The sequence below is a fragment of the Crinia signifera genome, chromosome 1 (assembly GCF_055691185.1).
Source record: "Crinia signifera chromosome 1, ASM5569118v1, whole genome shotgun sequence".
In the NCBI taxonomy this organism is placed as follows: Eukaryota; Metazoa; Chordata; class Amphibia; order Anura; family Myobatrachidae; genus Crinia; species Crinia signifera.
This window is the reverse complement of record NC_139217.1, coordinates 60437352-60452181: the sequence shown is the minus strand read 5'-3', so window position 1 is coordinate 60452181 and position 14830 is coordinate 60437352. Positions and strand designations below refer to the sequence as shown.

The window sequence follows — 14830 nt, the reverse complement described above, 5'->3', positions numbered from 1 at the left end:
GATTCCATTGTTACGTACAATGATTTTACAACCATATAACCTTGCTCCTCAATGGTCACCTTCGCACTCTTCATGAATACTAATTCTGCTTCAGGGGGGCATTCACATACTGAGGGAACAAATACCACGGTTAGGGTCAGCAGCATGTGACCCTATGAAATGGACCTGTCCAAAATAACATGGATGATCGCATTTTTAAAGACCAGGCAAATGAAAAAAAAAAAGATTTGCATCTACCATGTTATACAGCATAGGAGACTAGGCAGTGTATAGACTCCAGACTGGATGGGACGTCATACAGAAATCATTATTTTAAAAAAGCAATAGGTCTTCTGAAAAATGATTCTCCTCTGATCTGCAATGTAGCTGCTCTGAGATGTGGCTCCATCTTTTTCAGAGAACAAAAAATGGTTACAAAGGGTTTAGAGTATATATCTCACTAAAGTGCTTGCCCTGGGTTGGCCTTCGCCGGCCTGGTAGGTTTCCATGTCCCAGACTGGCAGATGCTCTAACATTCCTGGCGAATGGGTCAGTTGACAGTTTTTTTCCGCTGTAATTAAGCTGCGATATCCCTTTAATCTTCTCCATATTCTGTTTCCTTTTGATTACCGCATTCACTTTGCGGTATTGTCCCCCTGCTGCGATCTCCGGTTTTTATTTTATCTTCTGCGCATGCTCGGAGCTGTGCACTGGCTTCATGTGGGCGCCGCCTGTGCCTGCCCCATGATTTTATAAGCAGGTGCGCATCTCAGACTCTGCGCTCTTGGGATTGGGCTGATCCGGCTAGCTTTTTACAATAATTTGGTAAAAAAACACAACATAAATCAAAAGTTTATAAATAAAATAAAGAATAAAGGCATCACAAAGGTCACTGCAAAAAAAAAAAAAAAAAACACCACCCGTTTCTAAACTATACTACCACCTCTTCGCAACCCTGAAGAGGTGAATTAGAAAGAGGCTCTGATTAGCGCAGCGGGGTTTAGAGCATAAGGTGCGCACAGCTTTCCAAAGCTATGGGGAGCCAGGCGCAAAGTGAAAGACTGAAGAATTCGGAAGTGCAGGGAGCGCACTGACACCGCCGGAGGACAGAGAATATGGAACAAGCACAATGGCGCCATTAAAGACGGCTGACCGCGAAAAAGGTTAGAGCAGTGGTAGCCAACCCTAGCCCTCGAGAGCTACCAACAGTTCACATTTTCCAGACAACCTAGCTGCTGCACAGCTGCACTCATTAATCACTGACACATTTTAAAAGATACACAGATGGAGCTAATTAGCTCACCTGTGATTCTGTGAGGAAACCTGCAAAACATGCACTGTTGGTAGCTCTCGAGGACTAGGGTTGGCTACCCCAGGGTTAGAGAATCCCGCCCTTAAATTTAATACTAGGGGCGGGATTCTCTAATAACTCCGGCTTCACATCGCCGGCACTCGCAGTGTTAATAATCGCATATGCAGTAACATATGTGATTATTAACGCAAAATCGATGGCCGGCGATGTGCTGCAGGTCCCCCCTCCCTCCCTGAAGCCTTACCCGCTTTGTGGGTGCTCCGTTTCCTCCTCCCTGCACCCAGAAGCTGTGCAGGGAGGAGGTGGTCACTGGTCCGGGCAGCACAGCAGGAGGCTGCCCGGACACAGGTGAGCTGGGTGTGAAGTGGATCGGCGGGGGTGTGCACGGGGTGGGGGGGAAGCGAAGGGAAGCCCATAGGCTTCCATGGGGTTACGCCATCTAGAACTGGCGTAACCCCCCGCAGCAAAGCCCCGGCGGTGGGGCTTTGCTGCATATGAAAATGTGGTAAAAACCCAGAAAACTGGGTTTTTACAGCATTTTTTAGTTTGGTGAATCTCGCCCGAGGAACCTACCAGAGGTAAGTTCACCTAGATGTCCCTTGATATTAATTGCCCATAAAGTACAGCTATGTCTGTCGCAGGACCTTATATTTATACAAAATATAAGGATCTGTATTTATTGTGAAAACTGAACACCATACAGACACCCTATTTGGGAGAATTCAATATTCATTATAGTACACCCCCCTCCCCCATCAAAGTACTAGGAAGGATCTAGACTGATCAATGAGGCATACAATGATTTGTGACTGTTGCTGGTAGGTGACCATTTTACTCCTTAAACCAGGGCAGGGCAACACTGGCCCTCCAGATGTTTATGAACTACACATCCCAGCACGCCTTGCATCAGTTTCAGCATGGCCACATAGCAAAACTAATGCAAAGCATCCTGGGATGTGTAGTTCATCAACATCTGGAGGGCCGGTGTTGCCCAGCTCTGCCTTAAACCATAAAGTAGATCTACAGTAGCTCCATACATTTCCACCAAACCCACCCACCATACATTTCCACCAAACCCTCGTTATCCAAAATCTGAATACACAGTTTACACCAACATCCCTTCAAGTACAGACATTAAGTAAGCATGGGCAGACAATAAATAAATAATAGTTAACAGTTTCTTATATAGTGCAGCATATTCCGTTGTGCTTTACAATATGAGACAGTGATACAACAAATTGTGTATTTACAGACAGTCAAGGAGGACCCTGCTCGCAAGCTTACAATCTATAGGGAAATAGGCATCGATACACAGGGATAGATATTGTATATTGCATAAAGTCCACCAGAATGCAAAGGTTCCTGGTGTGCTGTATGATACGGTGACCCAGCAGTTTGGCCAGGGGTGTGGAGAATAGAAATGTGAAAAAAGAGACAGGATATGTGTGGCCTGTACAGCGGGGATATATAGGAACAGTATATGAATATTCTAATAAAGAATAGGTCACGCAGGAAAAACATAGAATGGGCAACAAAAATCGCCAACATTTATAAAAAATAAAAAAAAAACCTGTCGCCTGAACAGCACAGTGTGTATGTATGTACATAAACCAATCAGAATGGCTTATTTTCAATGGCAATTGCATCAACCAATCAGATGGTCTCTATTCTGAACTAATTTGCATAAGGGCTTTTATTGGCTCTTCATAATGTACCGCCACAAACTATGGGGAAGAAGTGTCTTGGGAACAAACAATACTGTAGCTTGTTGAGGGGTAATATAGGAGACTATGTTAATGTGTTGCTATGAGCATATGTGAGGTTGCAAATGAATTGCTATTGGGCCATAACAGTGTACTGCTACAGTCAGTGTTGCTATGGGATTTGCTGCTATGGGGTCATTATTCATAATACAATATTATGTGACATAAAAGGGGAATGGCTTACTCCAAGCAACGTGACCATACTCTCTACATAGATTAACTACAACCCCTCTGGTGGCACTCTGCTGCTGTGTGCTGGTGTACTCTGTTCTGTTACCAAGTATGGCATAACTGAGCAATGCAGCAAGCCATCAAGTACCAGACAATACCAGCCTCTACAAGGGTGACATGCATCAACGATCATAGAAGAAATGACAATCATTTCAGTGTTTCTTTGCATTGAAACCCAACAGCACTGACAACAGACCTCCTGAACGTATGACAGTTGTTCAGTAAGGTGTGTGTGTAATGTTCTCAGTTTCATTTAATTTCCCAAAAGGCCAGAACACGTAGACCATTGCTTCCCCTCACAGCAGTTAGACTACCTCATATATCAGTCCTACGGACCCAACTTCAGGTGTGAGATGTCGGGGCTGGTGGAAATATGATCAAACAAAGGTGCGCTAATAATAGTCTCCAACTTGTGCACAGTGATGTACTAAGCTTAATAAGTCATAAAATGGAGAGTGGTAAATCAACAGCCAATCAGCTCCTAACTGTCATGTAACAGGGGGGGTGTTCTAACATCCGCACCCCAGCTCCGCCCCCCATCGCATTCAGAATTATCGCATATGCACTAACATATGCGATAATTATGGCAAAGGACAGCTCTTGTGTTAAGAGCTCTCCTTTGCATGAGAGTAAGTGGGTCCCATGGGGACCCGGCGGCTCTTCCCTCCCTCCCTTACCCGGCACTGCTGCGTCGGGATCTCCTCCTCCCTGCACCCGGAAGAGGATCATAGTGCAGGGAGGAGGAGGTCACAGGTCCGGCCAGCACAGCACTGTGCGGACACAGGTGAGGGGGGGTGCTGATGGGTCGGTGCAGGGCGGCGGGGGATCGCATTAGACGTCCATAGGCTTCTATGGGGCATCGACAGATTCCTCCGTCGCTGTAACCCCGCGGAGGATGCTTAGAGCACCCTTAAAATGCAGTAAAACCCCAATAACGGGTTTTTTACCGCATTTTTACTTTCAAGAATCTCCCCCGATGTTTGAAAAATGACAGACGGTTGGTGGTTCATCCCTGTTATCATCCATGTTATGACTTCTTCAAGGCTCAGTACATCTCACCCAATATCAAGTCACAGAAACAGGTTTGAGCAATGCCTGTGGTGGATGTGCTCAGCCAGGATACTTTGTGGATGCTGAAATCCTTGGATAAGTATGGTTTGTTGGAGGATTTCCTACAATCCTCATTTGATGAGATGTGACCCCCCACCCCCCCAAAATGGAGTATGACCACTCAAAAGGGCCATTGGACCAAACTAAACAGTTGTTGCACCCCTGCTCATGGGAAACTGGACACTTGGGAGCTCCATTTAACCTGCAGACAAAACAATACACAGCTTTCAAGCACTTCAATCCCTGCACTGGCAGCATACATACATCTCTGCTCCGGCTTAAGTGAAACAGTATACTCAGATGTTACAGACCTGAGAGAGTCTCTAATAAATCCACAGCAGCGTCATACAGACATGTAAGGCAGCTCTCATTTCTCAGTCAAGAAGGACTGAATTCATGTCAGCACGTCACACCCCGGAGACTAAAAAAATAACGGTACTTATCCTAAAATAAAATTCTGCGGCTGTACTGCTCAACGTCACCCATTGATAACAGACCATTATCAAACTAGTGTGGGCTGCCAAAGAATAAAGACTTAACGAAAACTAAAACCCTCTCTGGCTCGGCAGAAGAAATATTTGAAACCTAGCCCAAGCGAAGACTGCGTACACATGTCTGACATGGACGGGGGAGGGCAATTAGTTTGCAACAGTAACTAAAATTAATGTGGAGGATTAAAGGATCATCAGGGTTTTTTTTTTCCCTTTCCACAGTCGCCCACTTCATTTTCGCTAGCTGTAGAGATGCAGAACAGATAAATGGATATATTAAAACCTTAATGCCAAGAGGTCTATTTGCTTCAGCCAATCACAGTGATAATAGCCAATGCGTACGCCACACAACTGTGCTGCCCCTGGAGCAACACCGATGTGTGACATAAACCAGCACTGATACTGCACCGAGGCATTATAAGTGGAGGTGTCCTCCACAAAATGGCCGTCGCTATTGAAATAAGACCGGTACACATTAGGGTCTGTAGTCAGATGATATAATGAAAGAAGAAAAACTTAATATAAACAAAAAGTATATAATAACTGCATGCTTTGTATCAAGTGGAATGAATCAGGCAATTGTGGGTTTGATCTGAAAGCAATTATGGTTTACTAATGGTTTGTTTTACTTTTAAATTAAGTATACTGCCAAAATATCTGCATAGTTATACACAGTGCGATCCAATTAAGGTAAGCCAGTGTTCCATACGCCTACAAACCACAACAAAAAGGATCGACACCTTCTAGTCTTGAGGACCAGGGAGGACATTTCCCTAAGGAAAATGTACATCATACATAATTAGGATGACATGGGTTCAATTTTGCAAAGGAAGATGCAAATAAATAAAAAATAGAAGTATAAATAGCTGAAATAGAAAAATGTACGGTATGTACTTTTTTTTTTTTAATTACATATAGTATATCACGGTCATGGGGTATAAGAAGACTCCCGGGAGATATTCAATTATCCCCGAAGCCGTTTTGGCTATTAAAAATGTCCAGTCAGCGTGATTTTATGACCAATGGTCATTATCATGGTATCCAATTCAAGGCAGTTTTTAATAGACAAAATTGAACCCGTGCTTGCTAACAGGCAATAACTGCAGGTATCAGAAGCTACAGACACCTACTTGGGGTCTAATCGGAAAGCCCCCAGTAAACCAATCATCCGTGGTCAATGACCGCAGGTAACTTGATCCCCCCTTCATGTTTATCATTCCTCCTTGGTTTGTTATTTCAGTGTGATATGATTTAGAATTCAAAAGGGTACCCTAAACTATCATGGCAACCACAGTCACATGGTACGTAATATACATACTTTGGAACTCCCCTCTGAGTTCTGTGACCTTCCCTCGCTCCTTTCTGTTATCCTATGATGTGCAGAGAGAGCCTGCGTCTGAAGCAGGCTGACTGGAAGCCATACTGGTTTACTCTCCAGAAATCATATTTATTCATGAGATTGTTGTATCTTGCATTGCATTGCTGAGGTTGTCAATGTATATTAAAAACCAGCAACAATGGCCGTGTGTGTGTTTACACGGGACACATTTTCTGGACATAATTAACTAATGGTAACAATGAGGAATCAATAAATTCCACAATGCACTTCGCTACGTATAAAGATGGCAGGTAATTGTAGGTTTCTATTAAAGGAAAAAAAAAAAAAAAGGTAGCAGGTTTCCCTTTGCTGCATTTAAAGTTAATTAACTCTGAAATCACCTGATGTACAGACAAAAGCAGAAGATTGATCTTTGCACTGTAGTGATCTGTCTAAGGAGGACTGGAAAGGGAGAGTATAAAAACATACGTTTCAGCATCATCATATGACAGACACTGTCACCAGCACGCATAAAATGCATAATGCAAACAATAAGCTCAGACAGCACTGCGATCATACTACACTCATATCAAGCATTCACAAACACACCACTTTAGCATAATGACAGAGAAAATGGCATGTGGTTTATGATGTATAAGTAGGACCAATGTATAGGCTGCTTTGTCATATGCATAATTGAGCGACTGGGGAAAAAAAAACCCTCCATGCAGAATCTCTTCAGGGCCAACTCACTATACACATAGAGGCATATTCATTTAAGAACCTTTTAAGACCACAGCTGTCATGAACCTTTATCTATTTCTATTCTTGACCAGTGATAGATAAGCAGTTAACTCAAAAGTGATTACAAACCAGGATTGACTCTAGTCGTCATCATCCCCCCCAGTCTTGGGCATTTAATTGCAGTATAACAGATAAATAGAAGCTGTAGGCTAGATATAGATGCAGAAATATTTAGAAATGAAACATATCCCTGAATTATATATAAAAGATATTTAAAAAGGACCACCACTAAAAGCAAAAAAAAACCAACGACTGACTTAACAGACAGCAAAACGAAACATGACCGGTTATACGGACAAGAAGAAACAGATCGATATTTCTTTGTTTAATCGACCATTTAGCAAGTACGGACAGTTCGTAATTCAATATAAAGTTCCAGAGTCACATTCCGTAAGTCTAACAATCTACGTTATATTTATCAAGATGAGAAAAGCCATTTCTACAAAGACTGATCAGATTTAGGGATTTCTACCACCCACCGGCAGTAGTTATTGCAGAGTATCGCCGGCAGTAGCCATAGCCGGTCAATCGCTATGGCAACTAGATAGAAGATCTTAACATTGAGTCTTTATAAAAAGGCCAGGTCATTTTTGCTTGTAGGCATCCATACTTATTGGATATAAATTATAAAAGGACGTTCTCTACTTGAATTAGAAATCAGAGTTATAGTGTCAAAACTGATGCAATACAAATGTACAACCCATCAACTAATAAAGAGGAGGTATTATCCAAAGACTGTAATTGATTCAAGTTGTAAAGACTGTGGGATTTTGACAATGCAACTGGCGGAGTCCATTTCGGGCCTCTGCATCACAAATACATTGCTCCCAGACCGTGATGATGAAATGTGATTTGGTCGCATCAAGTACACTTGCTTCTTACTCTCTAAAGATATTCTAATGTATTTATTTGGGGACCCACTAGAAAGCGAATATAAAAATACCATCTGATTCCATTCTCTGCCTTTGGGTGAGACGCTATGTTTGTGGGCACACAGCAAGCATCGTTGAGTGGTCCTCAATGGTCTCTACTGCTCCTCCAACCTCTTTCCTCCACATCACCCTCCCTGCTAAACAAATGCCTGATAAGAAAGTAAAGCACGTTTACCTGCAGTATGGAAGGGTAGTGGTGCATATAGAGCCAAAGGACGTGGTAATATTTAGCGCACACATACAAGCAGGAAAAGGTCTTATTTGGTAATGCAACAGTGTCTAGTGTTACATGGTCACCGATTCTTCACAGTTTAACCGAATATTTTTAAAAGTCCATTTCATAAATTATAAAGGGGATATATTAAAAAAAAAAAAAAAATAGTAGAGGAGCTGTTAGTGTGCTTTTAAAAATATTTTATCCTATGGCAGTGCGGTCATTTAACGTTTATTTCCCAACATGCTAGAAAAGACAGGATACCACACACCAGCAATAATTAGTATTCAGAGAGCGCATCAGCAGATCATGACGTAGATTTCCACCGTGTAGAATATACCTCAGCAAATCATGGCAAAAAGAAAACAATTGGGGTATTAAAGGGCTTTATGCTCCCTTGTTCCATTTCGGACTCTGTATGCCCCTTTAATCCCTCTGCTGACGGAGAGGACTTCAAACTCCGCAATGCAACGTACAGAAAAAGCCCCTCACACATCAATAGCCAGACTGATTAATAAAGGTCTTAAACAAAATACATTTAGTGTAATATATGCAGCGCCTTACAGTATCTAGAATACTATTAAATAAAGGACAATGCACAATGGGCTGGGTTCGGAATTTAATTTGTTACGGTATGCACTAAAAATGTGTCACAATAAAAGGTCACAGAACAAGGTTGTGAGATGGGTGAGGAGACACTCGTGCAAATGTGTACCTTATTTCCTTATGTCACATCACACGAAAGAGGGTGCAGCTTCACGGTCATTAAGAGGCTGCACAGAATCACATATGATATGACAGCCCACTATTGGACATGAACAATAAGATCTGGTGTTGGAGAGAGCTGTTACAGCAGAGATACTATGTGCGCCATGAACAGAACCTACCAGTTAGCAATTACAGAGACCTAACATTTTGAGCATTGTGAAGAAAAAAAAAGAAAGAAACACTACTACACTGAAAGTCAATTCCCAATAATTCCACTGCAGCAAGCCTCCAGTGCACACATTAATTAACTTATTCAGAATCACATGCTGCGTACGCAGGCTATTGTACTCGATATAGCAACATGATTACATTAAAATAATGACGCAAAAAAAAATACACTTTTTTTTTGTATTTATTATAACAATACTGGTTGCTTCCTGTAGAAGCTGATCTATACAGAAGAGGTCTCGCTTATATCAACAAAACACAGGCTACATTTTGCTCCTGTAATCCTGCAACAAAGGTTACATATGCTGAGCATACACAAAATGGCAGTGGCCAAAGGCCAAAAAATCAGCCATGCCTGAGGTGGGTAGATAAAAATGTGCCCCCATGCTTTATAATGCCAGCATTGTGCACCATTAAAAAAAGCCCACATACTGGAGAATGTATTTTTAATGAAACAAATGGAGCACAAGAGCATACAAATGCACCGCAGGAAATCCAATTTTGTACAGAACCATTGTTACGCCATCTTGTGCTTAAATTGCTTCGCCTCTTACAAAAGAAAGCCTGTCAAAGATGCCATTTATTGCCACAGATGTATGAAGGGCGGAATTCTCCTACACCCAACAACAGTCATTTTAATCCATTGCAGCCTGCTGCATTGTAATTAAGGCCTAGCATCGCTCCACATCAAAGCAGCTGCTGGCCAGATCCACCTTACAGTGCATACATGACAGCTCTAGAGCCCATTCTGTTTATACTGCACATGAACAAAATGAATAATCTATCAGAAGATACAGAAGCTTGGGATCCAGTGCCCTAGTCTGACACATAACATTCTTTATTACAAAAGATAACATATCACAGAACAGCCATACCAACAGCAGGATGATAAGATCCCTGGAAATTACTGTTTTGCTGGAACAAACTGGGGTCCATTGTCCAGATAAGACACTAGTAATGGATAGGCTCACATAGGATATTATAAAAGGAGGTGACACTGTCTATACATAAGCCTAGGCATATACATATATACACATAAACCTAGATATATATTATACACACACACACACACACACACACGACAATGGAAGCGGTGCATTATTCACTGCTATCCTATGTGCAGCCTCATCTCTGGCAATGTCACACTATGCAGGAGGCACCACAAGTAGGCAGAGGCTGGCAGTGCCATTAGCATGCAGTGTACAAGGGACACAATGGGCATTAGACAGTACAGGTTGAATGGCATGTGCCAGCTAGGCATAAGGCAGTGTGAGCTGCTGGTTACCTGATGGTGGTTGTAGTTGTTCCTCTGCTGGAGGAAGGCTGCAGCCTGGTGATGGTGCTGGGGGTTGAGTTGAGGGCTGACCGGGGACCTCCGGCTCTGCTGCTGTTGCTGCTGCTGGGTGATGCTGATCTGAGCCGAGAAAGGGCTGTTGAATCCGGGCACGTTCATGCCAGGGCACGGGTTGGCAGAGACCGGGGAGTAGCTGTGGAAGAAAGCCGGGTTGATGGAGGAGGGGATGCCGGGGTAGTAGCTGTCAGGCTCCGGGCTGTGCAGGGCGTTGAGGTTGTGGCCGGCAGGGTGGGGCGCAGCCGGCTGCTGCTGCTGGGGGGGAGGCGGCGGCGGAGGGGATGAGGTCTGCACGGACCAGGGGGTGCCAAAGCCCGGCAGCGAGGGAGAGGATCCGGGCGCCCCGGGGCTCTGGCTGCTGCTGGGTAGCTCCGGTGATCCGGGGAAGGGGCTGCCCCCGCTCAGCAGGTGCCCACCACCCTGTGCCTCCATCTGCATCTTGGTCCTGACTGGCAGCTGGTGACCCAGAGAAGGAGGAGAAGGGGAGCCCGGGGCATGGGCAGCTGTAGCCACCTCCACCGCGGCCGAACCAGCACTGCTGCAGCAGGAGGAGGAGGAAGAAGAGGAGGAGGACGGGGAGGCTGGCAGCAGCTTGTCCGGACCCTCCACACCCAGATCCTCCGTTCTGGGCGATCCCTGGCGGCTGCCGCTGCTGTTGTGCCCGGCCTCTCCCGGCAGCGGCTTCTTCTGCAGCTCCTCCCTGTACGCCGCACTCTCCTGGGGGCCGCCGCTGAACTCCTTCCTCTTATGCCCGGGCGGCAGCAGCTGCAGCAGCGGGGAGAGCTGGTGGCCCCCTCCGCTCCTGCCGTGCTTCCCCGGGGCGCAGCTCATGCCCAGCAGCAGCTCGTCCTGCACCACCTGCGGGTAGCCGGGCAGGAAGAGGGCGCTGCCCGCCGCGGACGAGGGGAACTGGTTGCTGCTGGCCCTGAACGCTGTCCCCCCGCCGAACAAGCCGCTGCCTCCCCCGCTGCCGGCACCGCTCCCGGCCGTCTGCAGCAGCCCGAACCCGTAATCCCCCATTGGGATCAGCGCTCTGCAGCCGGGCTATAATATATTACTATACAATAGAGAATATAGGATATATAGGTCTATATATATATATTTACAGGTATATACTATGTACAGGCTGCTGCTATATGCAGTGAGGAGTCTTTTCTTTCTCTCTCTATACAGAGTGTTACTAAAGTTGCCCCGGCCACTGTGCTGTGAGGAGGGTCTGTGGCACTTGTGGGGGTTACTGTCCTCTGTGTGGGGTGAGTGCAGGGACTTGTGCAGCTTCTCTGAGGGTGCCTCAGTCCTTGTTGTTGCCCTATGTCCTCTCTCACCCCCCTCCTCTCCTCCTTATGCCGGCTCACTGACTGCAGCACCACATTAAATACCCCGGAAGCCACGTCACTGCGACGTCAGGGTGCCTGCTGATTAATATTCATGCCCCATCCACCACCTGACCACCCTCTTCTTCACCCCCTGGCAGCAGGCAGGGACATCCTGCTGGACATGTAAAATAGGGAGGGTATGTCAGTTAACCCTTCATGGGTTCTGCCTGGTAGCAGGGATAGGTTTACAGCCAGTGGATTAGGTTGCATTTGTATTATTTTAGGCACATGCAGAGAGCACAGGGTGAAGGGTGTTGTTGGCAGTACCACCATAGAGAGAGAGGGCATCTGCAGTGGAGGGCTGTGGTGTGGACACAAAGAGCTGGTGGGGTGTAGGGTGCATACATAACATGTGTGTGCCTGACTTAGTGCCCTATGGCATGGAAGTATGGTGATGAGCCATCAGCACAGACAATAGTGGTCTTATCTCTCCACGGCTGCCTGGCACAGGGCTTTCATTTGCATTTTTACGCTTTCCTTATGCAAAAGACCCTCCCCGGCTGCCTGCAGAATGATCTGCAGGATGCACAGAGACAGGTGGCACCGTCCCTGCCTTGCAGCACAGGAGCCGTGACCTATATTCCTCCATGTTGGGTTTAGCATAACCCACAAGGAAAAAAAAACCTAATTGCAATCACAGTCATGACCACACTGGATGTGTGCACGTCACTGCTACAGTGTCACGCAGGGACATGCTGTATACATGTCACATGTCATATAACACACCTACAGTTTTAGAGTGTCAGAGATCTATTCTACACTGCACGCACTGGATAATATAACAGTGACATTACTGGGAGCCAGGGTAACATCACACTGCTACAGTGTTACAGTGCTATATGTATTCCACAACAGCAAGAACTGGGTCCCTGGATAATGTAACACTGACATTACTGGGTGCCAGGGTAATATCACACTGCTATGTGTTGTACACACTGCAAACACTGGGTGCCTGTATATCATAACACTGACATTACTCGCTGCCGGTATAACAAAACACTGATGTTACTCGGTGACTATATAACACTGACATTACTCGGTGCCGGTATAACATAACATTGATGTTACTGAGTGACTAGAAGGTTAACACTGACATTACCAGGTCCCAGCGTAATATCACACTGCTACAATATAACAGTGATATATGTTGTACTGGATGCCTTTGTAACATAATACTGACATTACTCGGTGACTATAAGACAACATACATCCAAACTGTCCTGCTTTTCGCGTGACCATCCCGTTTTTTGGGGATGTTGCTGCGTCCCACCCGGGGCTGACTGTGTCCTGCGGCGGAGGGGCAGCTGGGTATAACACAACACTGATGTTTCTCAGGGACTGTATAACACTGACATTACTGGGTGCCGGTATAACATAACACTGACGTTACTCGGTGACTATATAACACTGACGTTACTGGGTGCCGGTATAACATAACACTGACATTACTCGGTGCCTATATAACACTGACGTTACTGGGTGCCGGTATAACATAACACTGACGTTACTGGGTGACTATATAACACTGACGTTACTGGGTGCCGGTATAACACAACACTGACATTACTCGGTGACTATATAACACTGACATTACTGGGTGCCGGTATAACACAACACTGACGTTACTCAGGGACTGTATAACACTGACATTACTGGGTGCCGGTATAACATAACACTGACGTTACTCGGTGACTATATAACACTGACATTACTGGGTGCCGGTATAACATAACACTGACATTACTCGGTGACTATATAACACTGACGTTACTGGGTGCCGGTATAACATAACACTGACGTTACTGGGTGACTATATAAAAATGACGTTACTGGGTGCCGGTATAACACAACACTGACGTTACTGGGTGACTATATAACACTGACGTTACTGGGTTCCGGTATAACACAACACTGACGTTACTGGGTGACTATATAACACTGACGTTACTGGGTGCCGGTATAACATAACACTGACGTTACTCGGTGACTATATAACACTGACATTACTGGGTGCCGGTATAACATAACACTGACGTTACTGGGTGACTATATAACACTGACATTACTGGGTGCCGGTATAACACAACACTGACGTTACTCAGGGACTGTATAACACTGACATTACTGGGTGCCGGTATAACATAACACTGACGTTACTCGGTGACTATATAACACTGACATTACTGGGTGCCGGTATAACATAACACTGACATTACTCGGTGACTATATAACACTGACGTTACTGGGTGCCGGTATAACATAACACTGACGTTACTGGGTGACTATATAAAACTGACGTTACTGGGTGCCGGTATAACACAACACTGACGTTACTGGGTGACTATATAACACTGACGTTACTGGGTTCCGGTATAACACAACACTGACGTTACTCGGTGACTATCTAACACTGACATTACTGGGTGCCGGTATAACATAACACTGACGTTACTCGGTAACTATATAACACTGACGTTACTGGGTGCCGGTATAACATAACACTGACGTTACTCTGTGACTATATAACACTGACATTACTGGGTGCCGGTATAACATAACACTGACGTTACTGGGTGACTATATAACACTGACATTACTGGGTGCCGGTTTAACATAACACTGACGTTACTCGGTGACTATATAACACTGACGTTACTGGGTGCCGGTATAACATAACACTGACGTTACTCGGTGACTATATAACACTGACATTACTGGGTGCCGGTATAACATAACACTGACGTTACTGGGTGACTATATAACACTGACATTACTGGGTGCCGGTTTAACATAACACTGACGTTACTCTGTGACTATATAACACTGACATTACTGGGTGCCGGTATAACACAGCACTGACGTTACTCGGTGACTATATAACACTGACATTACTGGGTGCCGGTATAACACAGCACTGACGTTACTGGGTGACTATATAACGCTGACATTACTGGGTGCCGGTATAACACAACACTGACGTTACTGGGTGACTATATAACGCTGACATTACTGG

General features: G+C 45.0%; 1 protein-coding gene across 7 annotated transcripts in view; it reads right to left on the bottom strand.

The window, feature by feature from the left end:
• CPEB2 (cytoplasmic polyadenylation element binding protein 2) overlaps positions 1 to 14830 on the bottom strand; it is a 130534-nt gene that overhangs the window by 82460 nt on the left and 33244 nt on the right. For 3 of the 7 annotated variants that reach the window (XM_083158328.1, XM_083158331.1, XM_083158335.1), the window contains exon 1: positions 10376 to 11800. The exons of 1 other annotated variant lie outside the window; for it this stretch is intronic. In XM_083158328.1, coding sequence (XP_083014454.1) covers positions 10376 to 11461 — 1086 coding nt within the window. In that variant the 5' untranslated portion in view covers positions 11462 to 11800. Of the gene's footprint in view, positions 1 to 8869; positions 9008 to 10375; positions 11801 to 14830 lie in introns of those variants that run through there. 3 more of the 7 variants (XM_083158319.1, XM_083158324.1, XM_083158347.1) reach the window with 2 other exon arrangements.